Source organism: Pantherophis guttatus, chromosome 6, assembly GCF_059756535.1.
Source record: "Pantherophis guttatus breed Tessera chromosome 6, ASM5975653v1, whole genome shotgun sequence".
In the NCBI taxonomy this organism is placed as follows: Eukaryota; Metazoa; Chordata; class Lepidosauria; order Squamata; family Colubridae; genus Pantherophis; species Pantherophis guttatus.
In genome coordinates, this window is record NC_142068.1 from 68,752,022 (window position 1) to 68,779,018 (window position 26,997).

A 26,997-nucleotide genomic window follows, 5' to 3' on the forward strand; every position below is an offset into this window, starting at 1 on the left:
AACAGGGCAGGATTTTACAGACCAACAAACTAAAAAAGGATTATTCCCACTGAGAGTAATTCTGTCTTCAGCACTTTTATTTTGTAACTAAATCTAAAATGATACCTATCAAATTCCAGCATTAGTCTCTGTCATCAAGGTTAAAGGAAGATAGGGAGGATAAAGAAATGCTCAAGGGATTAGCATCATGCCTCTTGTATTTTCTGCGTGGAGAACATTTAGTTATCATTACCATGTGACTGTGAATGTTATAAATAGGGCAAATGGGAATTGTTAACACAGCAAAGTTCAGAAGAACTTGTCAGGTATTCTCTGTTAAATCCCTCTTTTTCATGGTGCTCTATGGATTGTTGCTTGCAGCTGTTTTGCCTTCAGTTTAGACACCTGGTGATAGAGCTGAAGTAGAAATCCTCCATGGTCTTCTGCTGAAGTGGATTTACAAGACTTGCCCAAAGGGACTTTTCTGTAGCAGCATTAAAGACATCAAAAAACAGTTCTCAAGTTGTGTATTTTGGTAATCAAAATTTCACACAAGCCTTCCTTTTAAAAATTATGGATTTGAAGGAAGGTATTTTGTCGAAGTTATGTAGATAAATAAGGTGGTTACATTTTTTTTTAAAGTGCTTGTGTTGGGGAAAATGCATTGAAAACTCCTAGGTGAAAAAAAGAATTATGGAAATTATCACATTTTTAAAAAATTAAAGTATGGGATTATTTTGGAAAGTCTCAAAAACTATTCATATTTGTGAAAAATTCCTAAAGAAAGAGGGGTAAAACTTTGAAACAAAACCAAGAACACAGAGTAGCTTCTTATACGAATAATAAGAAATGCAACAATCCCTTACCTGGTGCAAAATATCCTTAAAGCTTTCCTATGACAACTTGTGTTTCCTATCTGCTGCTGTCTTAATCATAAATGAAAGAGCAAATCAGAGACCAAATTTTGGCTGTAGATAGGATCAACATGATTGTTTAATTTAGGGATGGATCCTGACCAGGATATTATTCTCAAGAGTTCTATTACTGCTCACTGTTCCTTTCAAGGTTCATGCATAATGCACAAAGTGACACCCCATCTCCATGGTAGCCTTTGCTTTGTAGAATTTTCCCTACAAAGGTCAGCCTTACCAGGTAGACCAGACAAGAAACATGACCAGAGGAACTAATTCTACTTTGGTAAGAATTGTAAGGTTACATGAACAGAATCTTGCAAGTCTGAAAGTACAGTTCTTCCCCCATCTCCTTTATCACCCAAGGAATTAGGAAGGGTCTCTTCTGAGCCTCTTGTCCCACTTAAAATTTAGTTCTGTCTCTTGTCTCACCATTCTGTAGGCAACCTTTGCACAGGTTCACCTGGTGCACCAACTGTGACTCTACTTGGATCGGGAGGCTCTCCTCACAGTCACTCATGCCCTTGTTACCTCACGGTTAGATTATTGCAACATGCTCTACATGGGGCTACCCTTGAAGAGTGTTCAGAGACTATAGTTGGTCCAGAACGCAGCCGCGCGAGCTATCGTGGATGCACCTAGATACACTCACATTACACCAATTCTCCGCGAGCTGCACTGGCTCCCTATTGGTCTCCAGGCACAATTCAAGGTGTTGGTTATTACCTTTAAAGCCCTACATAGCTCGGGGCCAGGTTATCTTCGAGACCGCCTTCTACCACATAGCTCCCAGCGACTGGTAAGATCCCACAGAATTGGTCTCCTCCGGTCCCGTCAGCTGAACAATGCCAGCTGATGGGCCCATGGGGGAGGGCCTTCTCTGTGGCTGCCCCAGCTCTCTGGAACCAGTTACCTCCTGAGGTCTGGACCACCCCCACCCTATTGGCCTTCCGAAAAACGGTGAAGACCTGGCTTTTCCGGCAGGCCTGGAGCCGTTGATCTCGCTGTTGCGATCTTGTGAGATCCGGCCATGAATGGTGTGAATGGGTTTTAATGTTTTAATGTTTAAATGTTTTTATAATAGTTTTTTAAATGCATTGTAAGCCGCCCTGAGTCTCCAGAGAAAGGCGGCATATAAATTGAACTAATAAAATAATAAAAATAATAAAACCACTCTGAGCCCAGTCCCCCAAATTCATTCCTGCATACTGTTACATCACCTCACACGGTTATGACTGTTGAAAAAGCAAGTCGCGTTTTCAACCTTCACAAGTCAAAGCAAAGCAAAGGAAAACTGAAGTAAGATCATAAGCATAGTTGTATCTTCACATAACAGTTGCTTTACTTTGCTTAATATCCAGTTTAAGTTGTAGTCACTAAACAAGGACTACCTTATACATGGCTGCTTCCTAAATATTCTGCACACAAATTAAAGTTGTGTTACTTCAGCAAGCTTTCAGCTCTAGCTTATTTCAACGTTTTCCTTCCTTTAGAGACTATTGAAGTATTTTGTAGGAGTTAGAATCCATCCTGGAATCTAGAATGGATAGAATCCTGATATATGTGCTGGTAGCCTTTACAGCAAAAATAGGGATGGTGAGAATGTTTAGTGGGCCTTCCCTACATCTCAAACTTAATGTGAGGGGAGGTTCCTTTAATGTGTCTCGTACTTTTCCCTATTACTGCAAAAAATGAAATGAAATAAAAAAAAAAGATCACTAGCTGCTCATCTGTTTCATTTTCATATCCCAGAAAGCAGTTCAATTTAGAGATGGAGGGTTTCCTTCCTTAAATTGTAGAAAAGATCACAAAACACATCCTTGGAGCAATGTCTCCATCCCATGTATCTCGTATTGTTTAAGGATTTGTTTCAAGGGGAAAAAGAATCAGGAAGACTGGAGTCTTTTATTGTCTCTTCTTACCTTTCTTTTAAACTTTCAATGAATTCTTCATAGAATCTGAGATTTTCATGTTTAATGCTAATTATATGAAGAACAATAAATCATATGAGGAAAAACCTAATTCATTTAAGCTGTACTGTAACTTCTTCAACTTTCCTATCAGAGCCGTTTTAATTATATCAGCTAAATCAATATGCTTCAGATACGTTGGGCAATTGGCATTACCCTCCTCTCGGTGCCTGGAAAGACCTTTTGCATTATTCTCCTTAGGCAACCATCTGAGAGAAGAACAAGTTGGATTTCGCTGTGGAAGATCCTGCTGCAAACAAAACTTCACTTTATGAAATATCATAGAACATTGCATTGAATATTAACATCCGCTTACCATTAATTTTATTGATTTTAAGAAAACATTAGACAGTATCCATCAAGAATCTCTCTGGCAGATCCTATGTTTATACAATGTACCGATGGTCTTTATTACTATCTGTGAGGACTTATACCTATGATTAAACTGCTGCATTAAGACCAAAAATGGCCATACGGACGTCTTTAAAATTACTACCAGAGTGTTCTGCCTCAGCTACGGATCCCAAAGAACGCAGCACATACAAACTCCGAACAAAACTCAGTTTACTTCAAAACGCAGTCTTTTGCAAATGCAGGCTGTTAATAAAATGTTCTTAACAATCTGCCCGAAATTCCACAGATAAGATAGAGTCTTCCAAGAGTTGGCAGAAAGCCCAGAAGCAAAGTTTGCAGAGAAAATCCAAACTCAATGATCAGCGAACGAACGATGTTTCCTGCAGCTTTTTACAAGCTGTGTGCACTCTTAAATAGGCTGAGGGAGTGGCCAATTAGCCCTAAGCCTTACTCTCGAGGAGCCCTCCTCCTGAGGAACCACTCCTGCCTTTTGGCAGCTCTGCGTGTTCGTGCATTGAGAAGAGGCTCCTCCACTTCATCCTCTGCACTTAAAGGAGCCTCTGGAAGTTCTGAAGGCCCTGGTTGAATCCCTGCCTTTGGCACCACATCTTCTTCAGCCTCCTCGCTGTCCGACTCGAGCGCTGGCTGTACAGGCTGCTGGCGCAACACCACACCAGCCTCCTTGTGATAGGGATCAGCAACAATCCGCGCAGGCCACTGGCGGGCCACAACACAGAGTTAGACGGCTGTATTCTATCATTGCTCCTCTTCCTCGTGGCCCTTGATGATCTTAAGTCAAACTCAATTTCATTGAGGGCCACATCAGGGCTCTGATTGACCTTAGGCTGGCTGGGTGGGTGTGGCAGCTTGACGCCACTCCCCAAACTGCTGGCATGTTTCCTCTTCACACTGGGTAGACCAGGCTGAAGGCACGCTGGCCTGATGTTTCCTCTTTGCATTGGGTAGACTGGGCTGAAGTGACACAGGCCGGCCCATTACATTTTCCAGGCCAACCCCACAGGCCGGATCTGACCACATTGTGGGCCGGATGCAGCCCACGGGCCTTGTGTTTGACACCCCTGCCTTAGGTGATGAACATCACGCACCCGGAAAGGCATTCATTATTCTGAAAAAGACCAGGCAACTTAGATTTTGCAGATGATATTGTCTTAATTGGGGAAGATGAGACAAAAGTACAAGTGACGACTCCCTAGGATGAGGAAGCAACCAGAATTGATCCCAAGATAAGTGTCGAAGATCATGTTTGTGAGCTTCACTACACAGATATGGGGAAGCACACTCAGATCACAGTGACTTGAAGTAGAAAGGTTTACCTATTCGGCAAGTACGGTCACCAGAAGTGGAGATGCAGAGATGGACGTCAGGTGATGCATTGGAAAAGCAACAGTTGTTTTCCAGAGGATTAATAAAATCTGGTACTTGTCGTCTATATCACTGTTGTCTATACCACTAAATTCTGTTTGCTCACCTCTGTAGTGATCCCAACAGCCATTTGTGCCAGTGAGGAGGCATCAGCAAGCATTAATTAACAAGAGACTTGACGCCTTCCAAAAACGATGCCTTCACCAAATCCTAAAGATTCGCTATTTTGACCATATTACTAATGAAGAGCTCCAAAAGAGTTTCTCCTGCAAATTACATAACATTGTCACACGCAGAAGACTCCAATTTGTAGGTCATATTCTCCATATGGAGAACCATCGAATCCCCTAGATGGCAATGAGATGGACCGCCTGTTGCCAAACAACCAAGAGGACACCCTCAAAATACATGGTGAAAAATGTTCATGGCAGACCTAAGGACTCTAAACATCACATGGGAAGACACTGAACTACTCGCTTAAAACCGAAAATGCTTGAGATCCATTGCTGCATGACATGCTACATTGCATGGGAGGATCTGATGCTACTGTTGAGGTGTTGGGCAATAAGTCCACCATCTCTTGTAAGCAAATCAGTGATCAAGCTGATGGAAACTACAGTTCAACAGAACTGGAAGGCACCAAGTTGCAGAAAGTTACTGAAACTGCTGGTTGTGATTCTTCTGCAAAAGTTGGTCATCTTTAGAATCAAATACCGTTTTGAGGAAAGTTCTGAGGAACAACTACTGTCAATAAAACTATTGTTTTATTTTCTCCAATAAAACGTTGTTTGGGGCCTTTTGATTTTGTTCTGTGGGAATTTGTAATTTGTTCCATATGTATAAGCATTACCTTTAATGTAATGGCTACTATATGATCCATATTATTGCTCCGTGGCATCATGCTGTGTGGCTGTCATTTGTGACATCTGTATAGGATTGTGCTAAGTAACTCTGGTTTCTTTGGAACAGATTTAGGTAAGGTTCAGGTTGTTTGAAAAGGTTACATTTATATACCAAACTCAAGAGCAGAATACATGGTAATTTAGTCTAAATGACCTCTAGGTTTTCCAACTTGGTGATTCTAGTTCTGACTTGTATATAGAAATATTTCTACATCTAGAAATATTTCTTCATGTACTTAAAATGTTAAGATTTAAAATTGTAGAATGACATCATAAAGAATAGTGATAAAATACAACAAGCCTTGCTGGAAATATTGGTTTCTTATCCAGTTATAAAAAGCAATGCAAAAGTCATGATTCTAAAATTGCAATAAATAAATCTATACCGATGAAACAGTAATGCAGTCTTTTGAATAATAGCTTGCTCCTTTTTTTAAAAAAACTAGCAAGATCTGAGTATTATTTCAGAACTTTTATAGCAGGGTTCCCCAACCCCTGGGCCGTGGACTGGTAGTGGTCCATGGCCTTTTAGGAACCGAGCTGCACAAGTGGCAGCCAAACAAGCAAAGCTTCATCTGTGAATGTGTGAGATCTAGGTTGCATGCAAAACCATTCTCCCACACCCTCGGTCTGTGAAAAAATTGTCTTCCATGAAACCAGTCCCTGGTGCCAGAAAGGTTGTGGATTGCTGCTTTATAGCATATAGTAGTTATCTTACAGATATATGTAAATGTATTCAAAAATGAGTCAAAGCATTAAGCATCATGTTCCTTTTGGAGCAGAATTGGACTTGCATTGATATTGGTAGTCAATTTGTTTTTAAATACCTTACAGTTTGAATTTTAAAGATTTATTTTCCACTTTTCTTGGTCCACAACTGCTCTGTTTACAGAATTTATTTCAAGCAATTATCCTTAAGTTAGTAATGCTATACTGACATTTTATTATCTGTTCTTTTCAGGATGCAAGACATGCTGCTGAAGGGGAGATTTATACAAAACTTAATCAGAAAATCGATGAATTTATCCAGCTTGCTGACTATGATTGGACAATGATTGAGCCTGATGGGAGAGCTAGCGGCTATTTAATGGATCTAATTAATTTCTTAAGAAGCACCTTTCAGGTTTTTACTCATTTGCCTGTAAGTATAGAAAATCAAATCTATAACAGTTCACTTTAATTTCTACGTATCTAAGGACATACCGATAGATGGGAGGGGAAAATCCCCATCCCTGGAATGCAGAAATGCAGCACATACATAGGAGAAATGTAGATTAGTTTTATCCTTTTTTTCTCTCTCTCTGTCTTTTCTTTGGCTGTGAAAAGCAGTTTGAAAGCATTGGCTCCTGTTTTAGTTCAACTTCAGTTAGCAAGGCAATCCTAGGGAGGTGGGGGTTAGGCCAACAAACCTTCATAAATAATGTCTGCAAATGATTTCTTTTAGGTAGTCATATTTAAGATTAACTAGCGATTATCTGAATCTGGATGATTTAGTAAAGTTTGATTAATCCAAAGGGGAAATAAAAATGTCTTGTGGTCTTGGACTTTCAACAAGACCAAAAGAAGGGAGAAGTTCTTTCTTGTTTTTGTAGTCTTAAACCAAGAGTTTAATGTTGCTTCTAAGCAAGTCTGTGATCAGCTTTGGGACAGAAGGATAGGATACAAACTGAAATTTTAGGATAACAATCTCAACAAGAAAAACAACAACTATGCTCAATAAATCAAGGATATCCCTATCCCATTCAGTTTCTTCCCTTTTCCATTTGTAGTGAGCACTTAGGGCAATTAGATAATTTTACAGTGTGGACTTACTAACTTACACCTTTTAGACAGTCATGCATATTATTTGGAACAGTAATCACTTACTGTAGGAAATCAATAAATATTAAACTAGTAAAATGAACATTTGTTTTTAAGCGTTTTTTTAAAAAGAAAAACTGTTGCAGTGAACAGCATCCAACCTTATAGGCTCAAATTAGACTGAGAATTTATGCGGGGATCTGGATAGTCAGTTGGAGGCCCCCATTAAGTCTAGCTGTAATAGTGTTATTAGTATTGAGTTATCAGGATTCACCCTCCAGTTTAAAAAATGAATACTACTCAACAATAACTTAGAATTAGTTAATGGCATTCTGTGCTTCCTTTAGCAATAGGAAGAGGTGGAAGTCTTTGAGTTCTCTACCCATTTTCTGCTTCTTACGAATGGTTGAATGTCTCCAACAGCTCCTATCAAATGGGATCTGTTTTTGGACCATTACAAGCAACATACCACATGTGCTATGTTTTAATCTGTATACTATGAGGACTGGGAGGGGTAAAATAAGACTTCTGAACCATTTTTATATATCTATAAACTTTAAAAGATTTTTTTAAAAAAAATAGTCACTATTGAACCTGATTAAAAATATATATACTTTTATTTAACATTACCTGGTTTACTGTTGGGGAATGTGTATTAAAACCACATTTACAGGTATAGTGTAAATGGTCCTTGTTGGTCAGTGCTTTAGATTTTGTGCATTATTTGAAACTCTTTCCCTCACAAGCTTTTATTTCACATTTATTCAGAAATCCTAGTTATGATTCGATTTTTTTTGTTAGCATTATTGGATCAGATATACTGTGCCTCAGTTAAATGAAATTATCAATGTGATGTCTTGGTTGTTAGTCTGGACTCTGTCATTTCGTCTCCTACAATTTTTTTCATATCTTATGTGAAAATACCCTATGGATCAATCAATATTGTTCTGGAATTTTGAGTTAGGAAAAACTTGGCTATTATTTCTAAATATATATAGTAAATCTATGACGTATCTGTAAATAGTAAAACCTATTAGATTGCCATGATTTTCCCCTTCAGCCACTTTGGAGGAGAGAGATAAAGGACTAATATTTAAACAGTGTAGTTCACAGAACAGCTCTATATGAAAATTTCTACAGCTAACACTTTTTTCTCTTTTTCAAGATCTGAACTGATGCATATTGAACCATGGCTATTCTGCAACTTTTCTGCAGAATCTGTGGCATAAAAGGTCATGTCAGTGTGTTGTGAAGATGGCAGAAATAGGGCAGATTGAGTGATCAGGGCAGCTATCCAGGAGGAAAATGGAGTTAAACACTTCTATCTGAGAATTTATTTGGAAATTTTATCCAGATCTTTACACAAAGAAGATGAAGGGGTAAACCGGACTATCTCACTTTAAGTTATGTGTATGGAGCTATGTTTATATTTCCAGTTTGAAGAAATAAACTAGTTCAGAAGAAAAACAATTTATTTCCAAATATTTTCTTGTTATTAATTTTACCTTTATGCAGGAAGTTATCAAATATATGATGAAAATGTACAGTAGGCTCAGAATATAAAATATGTTCCCATGCTTGAAAATGCAGAGGTAAAAATTATTTATTGTACGAAAAACAAGATTAGAATTGATGTGAAGACTCACTTCTTTCTGGAGAAGTGAGAAATATTTATTCTTACTAAATTTCTTCATATTCTTTGTAGTTAGAGTAGGAGGACCTATTCCATTTTCTGCTGAGAACATCCCAAGTAGTTGTGAATGAAAAAAGTTTAATCTCCAGAGAAGGAATAAACATGTGAATAAAACTACTTGTCCATCTCGGGCTGTATTTTCTTCCAGGATGGTTAACAAATCTACAGACTCCTCTATATATACCCCAGCATATTCTGCCTAAAAACATTTTTACTGAGAAGAGAGAGAGGTTTTCTACATGCAATATACACATTCAAGGGTTCAGCTAAGGCCTCTCCCTAAAGCCCTAACTTTAGTATGTGAGAATATACAGGAAGTCCTAATAGGATCTCATGTTGATGATTTTCTGAAATCTCACAGAAATCATAATGCTGAATGATTGGCTTTTCTCATCGAGTAAATACTGGGCTTGCAGGGGACCTTTGTATATTTAAATAAAATGCTTTCCTGCTTTATTCTCCCTGCAGCATCACCTCCCATAACAAGGAGGTTTTGTTAACTTCTAAACTGAAATAAATACTTTGGTTGGGATGACAAATAATGGCACACTTAAGATAACATTCTGATTAACTTAAAAATCAGTAAAAACTTGAGTTAAATTTAAAATATTGAAAAATTTCTCATAGGCACTTAGCAATTACATAAATACAGATCTTTCAGTGTACATGGATGGCACAAGTGGAATATCACCTGCTAAATCAGAAGCAGAGCCCTATCTGCTCTCCCTTGGTTTATGACCATTTTTTTGGTTAAAAGTATACTTTTAGGATATTATATACATCAGAACAGATCTTGAAGGGTGTAGATTTTATCAAGCAGTGGCTTTGCTATAGTGTGAAGTAAGTAAAACTTCTGTGGCTCCTCATTTCTGCTGAATCCTATTTCAGATAAATTTCCAACCCCCCTGAGATCAATCACAAATCAGTCTAGCTTCACTTAAAGAAGCATTTTTATTAATGGTTTCCATATGTAGAAAAATTATATCTAGAATGTTTTCTAGAAATCACAGATAATACCTATGATTAGTTGAAAATTATAACTTAATTATGCCAGTAAAACGTTGTAAATAAAATCATGGAAATTGACTTCAATTAAAAATAAGGAATAATGATTTATCACTTCCGAAGACAAGTAAGAAACCCTCGAGTAGTTAAGTAGCTGGACATTTTTAGCTTTTTCAAGCATAACATATTCAGCCATAATTTTGTTTTACTTGTGCCTACTTATATCTTCAGAATATAATATGATTAATATAATGGCCATACTGAATTAAGGTTTTAGTTGGAATTCTCTTCTCTCCTTTCAATAAAAAAATTTTAAAACGCGAGGGAAAGTATAATTTTTCAACTTTTGACTTAAGAAATGAAATTTGAAATAGCAGTGCAGTAAAGAAAGCAATCAAAATTATGTATGAATATCAGAGTTTTTTAAATACATGCCAATGACTTCAGATGCTAGGCTAAGGACAGATCTTTCTGGAGAAGGTTTACCTACAGCATGTGCTAGTTAAGAATTGATAAGTTAATGTACCAACTTGAAGGCATTATCGGCATTATCAGTGGTAGATTTCCCACAACTGATACTCTTGAGATATGTTGGACATTATTCCAATTCAGAGGCAAATGATAAGTAGCCCAACATGTCTGAAAGGCTCCAGATCAGAGAAGGATGGCCTAAGGTTAACACTGTATACATGGCTATTGTGGTATAATCATTCTTTGATTTTTATTTGCTTTGTTCTTCAAAATTTGTTTGCTTTTCCCTTTTCTGTGTTGTCACTTGATAGAAAAACACTGATGTTTTAAAAATAAAGTAAAAGACCATACTTGTAATGAAAATAAGCAGCTTTTTAAACTTTGTTAATTACTGTAACGGCAGAATATTTTTTTATGAAATGTTACTTCAGATTGTTACAAATGTCTTGAGTGCAGTGGTGGGATTCAGCCAGTTCGCACCACTTCGGGAGAACCGGTTGTTAACTTTCTGAGCAGTTTGGTGAACTGGTTGTTGGAAGAAATCATTAGGGCAGAAAACTGGTTGTTAAATTATTTGAATCCCACCACTGCTTGAGTGTGTTTTTATAGCAAAAGCCCTTAAATAGGACTGATGATAACCATGAAGGATTGGATCACAAGTAGATGTGAGTGGAAAACACTTGCACACAAGCATCTTAAAATAACTGGATGATTAATCCTTTGGTTGATGGCATGTTGTGGAATTCTCTTCTGGAGAATTTTGGAGCTTGGTGCTTTAGAGATGGTGGGCTAGCACTGTGCTGCTAGAAGAGAGGGGCTTAAATCCCCCACCCACTATGCATGTGAGAATACCATCTATAGCAATTTGGATCTATTCAGGTTCTGAAGTTGTCAAACTAATTGAATAGATGCTCAATTTTTTTGAAGTGGCACTCCAGACAAATCTTTCCATTCTTTTGGAAGAAATACAACTTTATGCAGAGTATTTTAATGCACTATACTTTATATTATTCCTTAGTATGTCTGAATATCCGCTTACGGTAAATGATAACCTAATAAAATAAAATAAAATTAGATTAATTAGACAAGCACCTGTTAGGCTTTTACAGATTACAAGTGGGATTCATTGAGTTTATGAAAATGAGGTAAAAACCATTCACATTTGGAATCATATTTTTAACTTGTGGAGATCTTTAGGAAATAAAGCTTAGAAGTAGGTGTTATTTATTTTCTTGAGGCTCCCAGCAGCCCCCCACCCCACCTCTGTTACTCAAATGCAATTTAATGTTGACAAGTGTATTTTAATTTACTTTCTGTTTTGATTGCTTTGCTGATTTCGTTCTCAGAATAACAACAATGACTATGCAGCCATGTCGGTAAGTAGATTGCAAGCTCAAGAAAAGCATGCCCTTGGAAAACTTAACTATGGACTGCCTGCAGGCTTATTGCTTTAGTATTGAGTGACTTATTATAAAGCCCACTATTTGGTTTGATCTGACTGACTGCTAAGTTGTATAGCAGCATGCAGAATCCAAGTTGAAGACTAACTCTGGTCTTTTGGACAGAAGGCAGAAGGAACCTTTTAAAGTCTCATAGAAACATGATACAGCCTGTGTTGCATCTGAAATGAGATCATTCAAAGGAAACTTTTAAGACCTCTTGGATTTGAGGTCAGGTGTCAAAATGCAACTATGGGATGTGCATACAAAATCAGGTTAAAATGGCCAGATAGTGGCTGAGAATAAAGAGCTGGTGAAAGTTTTAGCCTCTTTTAAAAACATACTTTTTGAAGTGAGGAGAATGTCTGTACCCAAATGTATTTCATAAAGATGATGGATTGCTTTAAAGGATTTGTGCCCCAATCATTTTCAGGTCATCAGCTTATTTTAAGTATTTTACTTTAGTCCAACACAATATTTGCATTTTGACGAACAATTGCAACTTTTAAATAGGCAGAATCATTTATATTAATGCATAATTGAATTCTGTCTGCCTAGGTTGCATTATCTAAGTCATATTTATTTCAGTTGATAGTATTTTTGCATAATTTTCAATATCCACACTAATTTAAAAAGGACAAGTTACTAAAAAGTAAAAAAAAATATGATTCAGATTTGTAAAATTAAAGCAACCAAATTTAATGGCTGGGAGCTATGTAAAATGTTTTGCTGAATATTTTAAGAGTTGGAGAAAGAATTGGAGAAAGCTATAATATCACCTTCACATTTAACTATCTTTAGTAAATACTTAATAAATCTAATTTGATGCATTGAAATTAACAGTTTAAACCAAATGTTAGTGGTATCAATGGGGAGCAGGAAAACTGATCTATTTACCACTCTAGAATAAATAATTCCTCTCACTCTTCCATTGTGAAAACTAATGTATTCAAGACAAGAACTGGCCAATAATGATGAGGCAACATGTAATGAGATTACTGCAGAAATACAGGAATATAAAGTCATAAATGAGTGGATAACGTGAAACAGAGTGCTAGCTGACAGACCCTTTTATATACTCATTTTCCTAAATTAGCTGCTTTCAGATGCTTTGAAATTAATTCCACGGTATCCAAGAAAATTTGCTTGTTTTGAGGAGTTTTTGATCAGTACATTTGGAAGGCGCAAGTAGAAGAAGTATGTACTGCACAATAATAAGTGAATTTTGACCATGCAGCAAAATTACTGCTTTTCCAGTTGTTTATCGTTCTAACAAATATATTCGATTTCAGGAACTAATTCACATTGCAGTTTTAACATGGGCACTTCCAAGTTTTGCACTTATATGCTCTATCAAGTAGCTTGAATTTCAGACAGAGCTGCAGTTATTTGCCTTTTAAATTTGAGAAATGGCATATGCCATCTTTAAATTGAAACCTTGCTTGCATTAACCAGAGGCTACAGTTTTAAGCATTATACTTGTAAATTGGAAATATCAAAGAAGTTATTACCTGAAACAGTTACTTCTTTTGTTTTATTCTAGTTTTATCAGTTTCTGTACTTTATTCTGTAGCTTTTAGTGTTTGGACATGTCCCTTATATAGATAGCAAAAATGAAACTAAAGTATTTAGTTAAATACTGTATTTACAAATGCTAAAGGTTTTGCTTCAGTTGTTTCTGTGACTCAAAATTTCCCAGTTATTTTTTATACTGTCCTATATAAATGGAAATCTGTACCAAGTTTTATGGATTAATGATCTATTCCAAGAGACATAGATTCTTATTAGCTCAATGCACATATATTTCCTTTAGGAATAAAGTTTCTTGCTTTCTGTTAAATGAATTCAAAGTTGACACTTATTAAAATAAGTGTCAATTGTTATGACAATTCGTGGGCCTGAGATTTTGCTCTGATAGCAGACATTTATGAGAATATGTTTTAATTTATTAAAAGGTGATTTCTAATTTGAATTTGAATTTTATGAAGAATATATTTAGGCGTTTTAAGAATCATATTAGGTCACACTAATTTTGTTAGTTGGATATTTTGGATCCAATGGATATATCCAAATTAATTAATTTTTCATTATTTATTTTCAAATGTATTTGGCGCTCATCTTGTGATTCAGGAAACTTTTAGCCTTTTAACTAATTTTTAACACTGAATTTTAACCATCCTTGCCTCTTTTTAAATTTTATATGTTGTTTTTGTGTTTTAATATTTTATATGTCCAGAGTCCCTGCGTGAGAGAGATGGGCGGTTTCAAAATTTGATAGATAAATAAATACTACTACAATTGTTAGTTAAAAAGAAAAAAGAAATAAAGGAGAGGGAGTCCCTGAAACACTGACCCATATTATTTTATACTGCTCGTATTACAAAAGTGTTCAGTTCAACTAAAGTCTCCCAGCTGGCTTTAATGCCTAAAGGTGGTCTAGAATTCACTGTCTCCTGCTTTCTAGCCCAGCACTTCAACTACTACACCAAACTGGCTTTCAGTATGTAGCACTATACATTTCTTAAACAGTAGCGTAACCTCAGGATTCAATGTAGAAAATGTGTAATTATCAATGGGATAAATAATCAGCATATAAGCAATTGATATTCAATTCCATTCAACTGTTATATCCAAAATGTCCTCTGATTTGAAGATTGGTAAATATTATTTGCTTGAGCATCCCAGTCCATTTGTATAACAGAAGATAGGTGGGGGGCGGGGGGCGGAGATGAATTTGAGGAAAGAAAAAGCCCCCAACCCAGTCATATGTGAACTACCAATCATTCTACAAGGTTTTCTTTATTTCTTAAAACGTTTGTTAAGAATTGCCCAATAAATTAATTTTGGTGAATTTTTTTCATACAAAGTGCTTTTCATAACAGTGCATGTTCCAAATATACTTATTTCTGGCTTTCCCTTCATACATATCCATGCTGGCTATTATGGCCAAGCAATTTGCAAAATATTCAATTATATAAAACTAATGCAAAGGATTGACCATGTACAACAAATACATTACAATTATCAAATAAATACTATCGTAATAATAAAAATTATGACTCATGTCCATATTAATCTCAATTTTGGTATATCTCCTGTTCTCACTTCAGTCCGCAAATGCATATTTAAAAAGCAGTTTTTAAAAACAACTTCCTAGGAGTGTTGATCTTTTGTCTGTTTGAAGGACATTCCACGGGAGGGATCTTCCTGCAGGCATCCTTTGGATCAAGTGGTCTTGAAGGTGACCAGGCCCCAAACCACCTGGAACTTTAAGGGTGGTCACCAACACACAAACTCTCAAATAACCCAGATTCTGCAACAATGGTATTATATGATGATGCCAATTTTTTAAAATTCATATGTGGGCACTGTATTTTGCACTCATTGACTTATCCGTATGTTCATCCCAGTTGGTACATACTGGGATCTCTGCTTTATATTTTATTGGAAGTATTTTTTCCAATTTAATATGTGTGTTGTGACCCAGGCTCACTTAGTCATTACAAAACACAATTGGTCCCAAACAAAACTGTTTTATTATAACAGCTGAAAATTACTTCACTCCCAGCTTAGTCCAAATTAATTCCAAAACAAATCCTTCAGAAAAAGTCCTTCGGCTTATCACAAACCTTTATCTTCTTTGGCACCCTGCCAGAGGCCTTTCTTGACAAAGCCCCACGAAGTTCAGGAACAAGAGATGCCGACTGGAAACAGATTTAGCAATGTTGCTTTCCTACAAAGAGCCCAAGAGCCTTTGCTGCTCTTTTAAGCCTTATGGGAGAGGTCAATCTTCTCCTGGCCTTACTCCTGAGTCATCCTTTTTGTTTTATCTGCTCTTGCCTTCTGGCAGCTCTGCGCATGTGTGCACTAGGAACAGGCTCCTCCTGTTCCTCTGCCTCACTGCTGTCTGATTCTGGAGGCTCCGGAGTCCACGCATCACTCCCAGATGGTCCTGGCCCCATCTCTGCCTCCAGCGCAGAGCCCTCGTCCGGGCTTTCCCCAGACTCCAGGACTGGACCATGGTCCTCTCCAGCCAACTCCAACTCCAACTGTCCAACTCTGCTGCTGGTGGACCACAACAATGTGGCTTGGTAGCCTTGCTCTGTGGCATGATGTTATGCTGGACACATAATCGCAGAAACGTTTTCGGACAGTACCGGCTCAATGGCTTAAAGAAATAGAGATGAGCATCATCTTCTAAAGTCGGCTACGGCTAGTGGGGTAAAATCTGCAGAGATTTCTTCCTGCTCTTGTGTATCAGATCTTCTACAAAAGCAACTTCTTCCCCATGTGCACCTTATAAGATAATATGGGGAAATATTGTTTCTTATCCAATCAGCAAGAAATTGAACAATGTGTTCAATATTACAAAAGACATCCATATGCTGGAGAGAGAAGTAAATCCTCAGAACTCTTCATTTACGTATTTCTTGGACTAGACTTTATAACCAAGAAATTGCAAAGACTGATTGGTTTTCTATTTCAGAATTGTTGTCTGTGCTTGTGAACTATTTGGCCTGTGTTGGTACTGCTACGTGTTTTATAGGATATATTTACCTTCACATTGTAGATCTCCAGAAATAAAGATCAACAGATGTTTTAATGTGCAAGTTTGTAGCTACGGCAATACATTCAGTCATCAGTTCTTAATGTGGTTTGGAATCATTCTGAAAGACTTCAAACATTCTGGAGATTTTTTCCCCCTTGAATAAATGTTAAAATTTGTTTGGAAAAATTAGATTTTGGGGAAGTAAAGGAGATTTAGTATGTGTTAACAGTCTTTTCAGGATTGATTTATTTGAATAGTAAGTATTCTTGTTCTTCGTGAAATCTGTCCTTTGTCCAAAAGATCACAGTTGTGCATCTAAAAAAGCCTGACTACATATTATCTTATTATGCATTCATATAAATACATCCTCATTATTTTTAGTCAGCCAATCAACCTTAGGTGCTTATTAAACTTCATTTAGTACAGGAGAACAGACACTGTTTATCAGTTATTGTTCAACACAGTGGCAAATATATTCATCATTAGCGAAGGTTACATTTTGTTATAATTGATCAAACTAAGTTTTAATTCTTTCTTGTCACAAGAATATCCATTTTACACACTTAAATATCTGAATTTAAATTTTGTATTTAAGACAGTGAAAGAAGCTTCCCCTTAATGTGTCATGTAATATTGTTAAATTAACAATGAAGCTAGACTGTCAGAGCTAACAGACAAGTCTTGTTGTTCGCTGTTTGCTTGGGGATTGTGGACTGTGTTTTATTGTTTCTATGATTGGCAGTAAAAGCCTTATTTCACAGCTTGCAGCGGGGGGCTATTGGATAAAGTGTGATAGTGCTCTGCAAGCTATAGTCAAAAACTGTCCATCAGAAGCCCACATCGCCTACTTAGAGAAAGGACTTTCTTACTGATCCTTCCAAATGTCGTTTCATGCTGTCCTTGATTGGCACAGCCTGGCAGGGAGGATAGATGAATCTGTCACCGGCTGGTTAATTGTGTTGCTGGTCTCAGTCTGACATCAGCTCTTTGACTCTTAAGTGGCTCAATACAAAACAAATTAGGAGATTGTAGTCATATTTCTCATTCTATATGCTCTGACTTTGTTGAATGCAGTCCATAAATCATATTGACTGACATCCCACTGAATGATGAAAGCTGCTTTTGAGACATCGAGCGTAGGCCGAGAAAGCAGCACCACCAAGGTGCCATGGAAGGATGCATATGGCTGACCCTTTGGGAATTTCCTAAGGGCCAAATGTTTCTTTACAGCAATTGTTCCTAAGAGAAAAGCTTTGGGGCAGTATAGAAAAGATTTAACATGTCAGCAGATTCTCTTTTACAAGCGGCTTTGAAATATAAGACGTTTGTCCGAGGATTTTCTCTTTTTACCAATGTGGTCTTTAGCAGATGTGAAGAAGAGGGGAAATTCTGGGTGTTATGTCTTGTAGCAGGTGTTATTTTTTATTTCTTGTGCTTTGCAAAGGTAAAACAAAATGTAAAGATAGTTGAAACCGACAAATAAATGCAAGGATGTTAGAAGTGATGAGATAGTAATAGCTATGACATAGTTGGTATTGAGGAAACATGACCGATAAATTTAGTATTTATTATTATAAATGATTTGGGTACAACTTAACAATAATTCAAAAAGCAATATTACGTTAATGGATTCCTACATGCGTTATATACAATAAGTTTATTTTTAATTTCTTTCAAACATAAACATGATAAGCCTGAGCAATAAAGTACGGAGAGCTAAATTGTTCAACGAGAATTTGGATTAATAGCTTTCATAAATAAATGTATTTAACAGCTATATTTTCAATTTGGAAGAGTTAAAAATATGTAGGTAAATATGTTAGTATAATTTTACATGTATATCCAAACGTACAGAGACCCACATAAAATGATTCTAGGAGCCTTCTACCGGTAGCTTATGGTTAAATTTTAGGGCTTGCTTGTTTATTTTTGCCAGGATAAAAACCTAGTTATCTCAAATAGAGATAATACAAACTTTTTCCCTTTGTGCATGTGTTTTTTAATGCCATGAGAGCAATAAGCCTGTAGTCGGAGTGCATAGTTGAAAGCAAATCTGTTGCTTCTTTGAATAGGGTGTTAGCATTTGTCTATCATCATAAAACATGCACTTGATGTACATTTATGAAACTCGACTTTAAAAAAAGCCTTGTAGCTTCTCTTGTATCATGCATTGTAACCATTACCTTGTGCTCCACTACTATTGATACATTGATCTGAAAGCTCTGAATGCCTAGGTTGGAAGACAAACAGGAAATGGAATATAATACATCAATATATAGCAATAAAATGTTAATAAGGTTTAATTGGTTGCTAGTTTGGGGATGGGCAATATTTTATTCTTTATATATGTTACATGATATATGTTTTATATCTAAGCCAGTTTGGTTTAGTGGTTAAGGCAACAGGCTAGAAAGCAGGAGTTGGTGAGTTCAAGTCTCGCCTTAACCATGAAAGCCAGCTGGGTGACTTTGGGCCAGTCACACACTCTCAGCCCAACTCACTTCACAGGGTGGTTGTTGTGGGAAAAATAGGAGGAGGAAGGCATGTTGGATGTGTTCACTGCCTTGAGTTATTTCTAAAAATAATAAAGGCGGGATACAAGTAAATAAAATACTACAAAGGCATCAAAGCCAGTCTGTTGCATAAAACATGGGACTAATCTCACAGAGCCCTGCATTACATCAAAAGGTGCAGTTGTTTCATTAAATTAAAATAAGACTTCCAATTTGTATCTTAAATCTGTTATCTCATAATTCAGTTAAGCCTATTGATTCTTATCTTTCCTTCTATCCCTCCCCTTCAAGGCTCTGTTTTCATTCATATTGATACTGTTCCATTTGGGGAATAGAACTGCATGTCTGCTAGTGTAATTATGAGTGACTTTGGCAGCTGTTTAAGCATGTGGATTGTGTATTCACTTTTTATATGTTTGGTTGGTAGTTGGCTTTTGGTAGTTGGCTTGTTTCAGCCGCTGTATAGTTTTAGAAAATATTTCAATTTTTGAATGACCAACAAAAAGACACCTTAGAAGCAGCCTATAGAGCTTGCTGAAGATTTATAGTAGGTACATGCTTCAAACATGATTTGGAAGAAGTAATTTGGAACTTGCGTGACCACAACACTGCTGGTACTCATTAAAATAACCCAACTTTCTTGAAGCTTTGACAGGAGTCTGAATAACAAGATGACACTCATTAAACTCTAAGCAGCTGCATGTTCTGGAGGCCTGAAAAAGGCTGGACTATATTAATGAAGAGCAGAGACGCAAAATGTCTGCACATTTTTCCAAATAATTTTTGAAGTGTGATAGAGCCGTTATGGCTTACATGATATATATTGCCCACAAATAAATACCAAGGAGCAAAATAGGTAGAATTTCCCAAGGATATCCTTTTAATATTTGTTATAGTTGGGAACATATAAATACTAAATTGGTTTGAAAATGTTGATTCATTTTAGTATAGTGTTTTCACATGAGACCGCTTGCTTAATCTCTATGTATGCAAGCCATAAGGAGGCTCCGGTTTTGCCATTATCCCTTCTCATTTGTGGAAATTCTTCTGTTTCAAATGGGTTCTTTCAATGATTCTCTTGCCACAAAAACACTTATTTAAAAAAGGCAGAATAATTGCAAAATGTCTTTTGACACAGCATTTACATGTAGTCCTCGACAACCAACTGGACACTTGACAACTATTTAAAGTGTCCCACTGCACATTTTAACATTTTTTTGCCAGTTTCTAGCATTTACTTTTAGTTTCCGGCAAAAACCTCCATTGGAGAAAACAATTTTGCTTAATGACCGTTGGTGTTGCCTTGACAATTGTGTTTGCTTAACAACCACCACAAAGAAGGTTGTAAGATCGGGCATGGTCATATGGTGACCTACTTAACAACCACAGTGATTTATGACCATAATTGCAGGCTCAGTTATGGTCATAAATTGAAGACTACTTACTCTATAGCATAAGTATTATATTCAGAAACACCCTTGTATTTATTGTTTTCTAAATTATTCCATTTTTTTTTCCTCTGGAAGCTTCATATCACAAGATAAAATAAATAGACTGGTCATGTTCATTTCTGGGGTTTACATGGGCTTCTCACGTAGTTTTCTCTGCAGCGGTACCAAAGTGGTTTTCTCAACTTCCCAATCTGGTATAAAGCCCTGGTCTTTTCCAATGATTTTTCATCCAACGAATATGTCTGACTCTTCTTATCTTTTTGAGCCATTGTCATCTCCATGGATTGACTTGATACGGCATTCCTTCTGAACTAAAACAATCCAAGAACACAACCTAAATCCATATGCAAATATCCTGTGCTGCTTATTCCCAAATTGTATAAAGGATTATAATGCAATTTACTATTAAATAAACATGCACAAGAATTCACTATGGAAGGCTACAGAACTTAAATTTATGGATTAGTTATATGGCCAGATGACTGATAAGCCTATAATGTTGTTGTAAAGAAAAGGCTTTCTTTAATCTTGAAATGAGAAGGCGCCTAAGTTACTTAACAAAGTGCAATGTTTGCTAATAGTTGGCACACTGTTTCTTTAGCTTACATCTGAATTGATCAGTTACTAAAACATAAGATCACCAAAATGTATGGAACGTCCTTTCATAGAAATACACACACATACACACCAAAAAAATTATATTATCTCCCACCAACTACTGTGCTGTTTTTATTAGCTACTAGCCAATAGAACTTAAACTGTTAATATGAAATGTCTTTGAACAGTTATGAATATCTTGAACAATGGAGAGCTTCATGCAAGTTGGTCATTTTTTAATGTTTAGAATCCTCCCACTTATTGGATCAGGAGGAAAGCAACTGAGGGTTTTGGCAGAAAATAATATAGCCTCCGGGGGCATTTGTAGTAATATCCTGTAAATATCAAGACATTTTTGATTTTTGCCCCCTAATTTTTTCACAAGAACAGCAACAACAACAACAAAAAAATAATATCTTAGCCATTTTTGTCTATTTGAAAATTCTTGGGTGTTGGCTCAAGCATCCAAGGGAAACTATTATTGTGAAACAAAGCCAAGCATTCCTTATCTGATTGTCTTGAGTTGAATAAATGCTTGGGGAAAGGGGGGGGGAGAATTGGGAGATCTTTGTGACAAGAGGTGCCAGTTTATTTCTGTAATGTGTTGCCTTTTCTTTAATAGGGAAAAGTAGCTCAGACCGCTTGTATGTCTGCTTGCCAGCATCTCTCAACCGCCCTGATGCAGATGCTGTTGGATAGTGACTTGAAACAGATCAGCATGGGAGCTATTCAGCAATTTAATTTAGATGTCATACAGTGTGAATGTAAGTATGCAAATTCTGAATAAAAAGCATGCCTTGAATGTATAAACTATGAAAGCCAGAAATCCATGAGACTATGCTTCGGTTATTTGAAGCATTGTAGAATCTGGATTCCTTTTTTGACGTTGTGGTTTGTTTTTGGATTGAGAAGAAATAACTACATATCTGTGATGCTGCAGTTTGGGTTTTTTTCCTGCGGAGCTTATAAAAGATTATTGGCTCTGATGATTTGCTGCCATTGTTGGGGTTTTCCTAGAATTTTATTTGCTAGTACGGAGGATCTTTCTAAGGACGATTCTGAGAAATTAAGCCACCTAACAGAGTGTGCATGAGCCAAATGAAAACTCCTAATTGGTAAAAATAATATAAATATCCAAATATTTGTTACATGCCAAGTATTTCAGAGGAATATATTTTATTAAATTGATTTGAGCCAAACTTTCTTTTGTCTCCCTCTGCTGGTAACTTGAACATTTATTATAATAAAAGAAAAATGTTACTTTTGATTATTAGTGTAGTAGTGCATTTAAAGAAATTACTTTATGTAATTTTAACTCAAAGTTTATGGAATAATACATTTTAGACTTTTAGATACTACAAAACCTTTTTAATGTTTCTGCTGCCAAAAAGGCAAACCCTTTGGAAATTAACTCTAACAGAAAATTGCTCAGTTGTTTTCATCTTGTTGAATCACGATGATGGGTTGCAAGAATTCTTCCCAAACAAATATATACCTTCTTAAATATACTGTAATGGAATTTATGAATTTGATTCATTCACTTCTTTATGTTTTTGTATACAGAAGGTTGATATCCAATTTCACATTCAAAATTTCTTCAGCTAGTCAGTCTGTCTATGAGCTGATACATATCTGCACAAGTCATAAATTCAAGGATTGGCCATGAAGTTATTTGTCTTCACCTTCATAATTGTGAATGGTCACTAAATGAGGATTACCTATAATTGCTTAAATTATTTTAATAATTGATTGTCAGCTTTTTTTCCTTTGACATTCTCTTTATATTCCCTTTATGAAACACGAACCTAAGAAAATGTTTCTTTAAACCTCCACACCATCAATAGATTGAACTGAACATGTGTTATAGATGGTTAGGTACTGAATATTCTGTCTTGCAAAAATTCTGAGTTAGCTGCTTCATCTGAATCCTTCCCACTCTCGTTAGTCCCTTTGTGTAACTCTTCTCTTACTGCATCTTTTTTCTGCATCCTTATATACCTGATTTCCTATTTGATAGATTCCTCCCAAAGCTCCACAAATGGTTGAAGTAAAAATAGGCTTTTTAGCTAGTAGATATCATTGAGTATAATAAAGCATTCATTCAATAAAATGTTTATATAGTATATATTCTTTCTTTGAAATGGTCTTCATGAATATGTAATTTCCTGGAAGAAAATGTTGTTTCATGTAGCCCAATCTGAGTAAACCAGATTTTTTTTTCAGAATGCTGATTTACCATTCTGGCTAATTTTTCCTATTAATGAGGAATTCAAAGTAATTAACAATTAATTATTTATAATCCTTAAATCCAATATAAATGAAAATAAGATTTCAAATGTATTCTGTTTTCCTAAGAAATTAAGTCAATAAATTATGTGCGCCCTCCTCTCTCTCTCTCTCTCACACACACACACAGAGTCAATAAGAATCATAGAATGTATCAAATCTAGATTCTTCCCAGCATTTTTTTCATAAAATCTTGTTATTTCTTTTCAGTGTTTGCAAGTTCTGAACCTGTACCTGGATTCCATGGAGAAACCTTGCAATTAGCATTCATTGATCTCAGACAAGTAAGATGTTCTTGTTATTTATTTATTTATTTATTTGGTTCCTTTTAAGAATACTCCGCGAATTCCAGTTGTTTCAAGTTAATTTAAACTTGTCAAATTCAGTTCAAAATTGTCTAAACATTGCTATATAATCCTGCAATATTAAAAAAAAAAAAAAGAATTAAACCAACCATTCATACCCTTAAATTTAACTATTTTTAAAAGATGTGGTTTAAAAAACTAACAAATTGATTAGATCCCTTAATCCAATAAGGAATGCATTCCATCTGTCTGGGGTGCTCATAGAAAAAGATCAATTCGGAGATGCCAGCAGATGAACCTTGGCAACCAATCAAAAGACCTCCATGGATGACTCAGTAGGCAGCAGTGGGGGGATATAGAGAGGGATCAAATTGGAATGTCTTGCCTCAGATAGCCTAGATCCAAATGATGCAGGGCTGTACAAGTTAATAAACAACACAGTCATTCCTCTAGGAACAAATTGGCAACCAGGATAAGAGTTTTAGTACAAGTGTAATGTTGTCTGTTTGAGTTTGGGCAGAAACCAGTCTAGCTGCTGAGTATTCTACTATAACTCTAAAGTAGACACAAAGGCAGCCTCTTGTGCCTTTACACAAGACATTGCAGAGATCAGAGTTGGAGATTACTAGGAAATGCACCAAATTTCCTTACTGTTCTGTTTCATTATATTTAGATGTAGTTTTTGTACCTGTCAAAAATTACTGGTGATTGTTTACATTTTCCTATTAAAAAACTACTCCAATGAATCAACTGGATGATGACCACTCCAAAGATGTGTGTGTGTATGTGAGAGAGGGAGAGAGGGAGAGAGAGAGTTTAGTTACAGTACTGCATAATTAGAAAGAGTACATTTCAGGTTTTGATTAGTGATATCTCAAAATGGATTGCATAGAGCACATAAGATTACATAAGTTTCCTGAACTTGTTCTATGTTTAATATTTTCAATAAGCATTACTTCATTATTCCTGCTTAAATTTACTATGTCAGGATTCTGGCAGATATCAACGCCTTGCAACAATAACGTGTTGACTGGGACTGGAGGGAAAGCAGATTTATGTATATGCTCAGTTTAATTGTAATTCACTTGGCATACTGAAGCAAAAGATAATATCTCACCAGACGATTGGGACTAATTTCTACTTATTTAACAAGTGTGAGGTTACAAGTTCAGGTTTAAAATATGGATGTACTAATTTGGAATGGGGGGACCAAGACATTTGAGATTTAGCAGCCCAGAATCTAACAGTGGACTTAGAACTTGAGTAAGAAACTTGGTATCTCACCACTAAAGCATGAAGTAGAGTTGCCAGCAGACTGTTCTCAGTGTTTGGGTCTCTTGTTCACTCAATATAGGATATTGGTCATCAAGTGTCTTTTTGAACTAGATTAAAATTCAGTATTAAACTAGATCAGGGGTGGTATTCACTTACCTTCGCTAACGGTTTGCAAATGTGAGTGTGCGCGCCTCCTCCACGCATGCGCAGAGCCTTCTGCACATTCACAGAGAGTCAAAAACAGGATGTGATAATGTCCAGGTGGGTGGGCGGAGCCTCCCGCTGCCAGCGCTACCGGATCACGCGATCCGGATAGAGCCAGCTGAATTTCACCACTGAACTAGCTGAATTGGAAACTATATATTATCCCTGATGGTAGGTGTGTTGTGTTACTGGGGAAAGTGTTTGCTTACTTCATCTATTCTTCGTTCTTACATTATGATTTCTCCTATCTTCCAGATCCTAGGTTCTGTATTCTCTGAGCTCTGTAACATTTTGTAACTTGGGTCTTTTGAATAACAATAAAAGAAAAGTTATTATCACTGTATTTTGGTATGTTTATAAGTGCTTCATGAAAGATAACACATTTTTGAAGAAATAGAGTAACACACCGTCAAAGATTAAAAAAAGATGGCATTATTTAGGTTTATGCAATTGTAATATTGAGAGCAGAAAAAGAGCTTGAGATTTTCTGGTGATAAAGGAGTATAGAGAAGGAAGCTCTTCTTAATATACTGGTTAATTAATTTCTGCAATTCATTAGTTCAAGATGAAAAGTAGGCCTCTCAACAGCAGAAATAGCCATTTATTTTACCTTCGGTTGAAAGTTTATTCTGATCCAGCAAAGTAATGGATGAAAATTTCTGTTCCTGAAATGTTTGTGACCAATTCCATAAATTAATCAAATACCTTTTTAATTTTGTAGCAAATGTTATTAGTTACCATAACAGGGAGATTTTGTTATTCTTACCAAAAATGAGATTAAGGCTTTTCTTGGCAATTCATTTGTTATAGAAAATTCCATCATTTTAGATGAGAACTCTCCAACTAGCAAAAGGTTGTATATTAAGATCATAAATTAAATGATCAATACATAAGGTTGAATTCTAATATATTTACACAGTTGTACATTTTAATGAAATTACTGTTTTAATATATGCTAGCAGACTGCCTTATTTCTATAGGAGGTTATATGGCTATAAGTGCAAAAAAGGTAAATTAACTTTAATGTGATTTTTTAAAAAATTGTATTTTTGATTTTAGAGATCACATGCAGTAGCATAACAGGAAATGTTTTATTACAATATTACCTTTACAAACAGAAATTATATTCAAAAATATTTATTCTAGGATAGGGTTATTCTAGAGCTCTAAAACTGGAGGAATATAAACGTCTTTGTTCGTTTGACCTGGGATATAGGTTAATCCTATCGCATATTAGAAAAATATTGTTTTAAATTTTTTTTCTTTACACGGCTAATCAATCAGTCACTTTACAAACTTTCTTTGCTAGCCTAGGTTTTTTTTCACATATCTCCTGGGCAGTAGACTACAAAATCCATGTGTGTGTAAATATATACAGTATATTATTATCTCAGTCAATTGGCTACATTCTTTTTTTTTCTGCTTTTGAATGCAAAATTTGAGGTAAATTATTCTCTTTTCGGCCTAACTCACAACTCGTGTGGATGATATTTAAGTTATATGAAGGATTTAACACCCGTCCCCTCTTCTCTATTTATGATTCATTTCTCTCCTAATAGGACAGATGACAGTTCTTTTCAAGAATACTTAGAAAAGCAACAGAGCCGTTTCAGAGGGTTCTTATAAGAGGTCAGGCTTCTGTTCTTTAGTTTGAATTTGATACTGTTTCGTGAATTGCAGGATATGAAAGATAAGGAAGTAAGTCCAGTGGTCAGGTTTTACCTGCCCACCCGGACTGTGCCCTGAGGTCAAGCTCCTGATATTTGCTGTTTGGTGCAGAGGAGCTGATGACAGGTAGGGGCTGATACAAAGGGGAAAGCTTGAACCATATCAAAGCTAAAAGGCAAGAGAATTGGGACATTGCAAGAGACTGTAGCTAAAAGATGGATCAGCAGGATTGCCCTCTTTTT

The 26,997-nt window shown here is 36.1% G+C and overlaps 1 protein-coding gene across 9 annotated transcripts in view; it reads left to right on the forward strand.

The window, feature by feature from the left end:
• The window catches only part of EXOC6 (exocyst complex component 6), a 114,448-nt gene that overhangs the window by 62,579 nt on the left and 24,872 nt on the right, over positions 1 to 26,997 (forward strand). For 4 of the 9 annotated variants that reach the window (XM_034430428.3, XM_034430429.3, XM_087871705.1 and 1 more), the window contains exons 18-21: positions 6,461 to 6,640; positions 11,815 to 11,844; positions 21,640 to 21,781; positions 23,514 to 23,587. In XM_034430428.3, the coding sequence (XP_034286319.2) occupies positions 6,461 to 6,640; positions 11,815 to 11,844; positions 21,640 to 21,781; positions 23,514 to 23,587 (426 nt within the window). Of the gene's footprint in view, positions 1 to 6,460; positions 6,641 to 8,464; positions 8,767 to 11,814; positions 11,845 to 21,639; positions 21,782 to 23,513; positions 23,588 to 26,997 lie in introns of those variants that run through there. The other 5 variants (XM_034430430.3, XM_034430432.3, XM_034430434.2 and 2 more) reach the window with 2 other exon arrangements.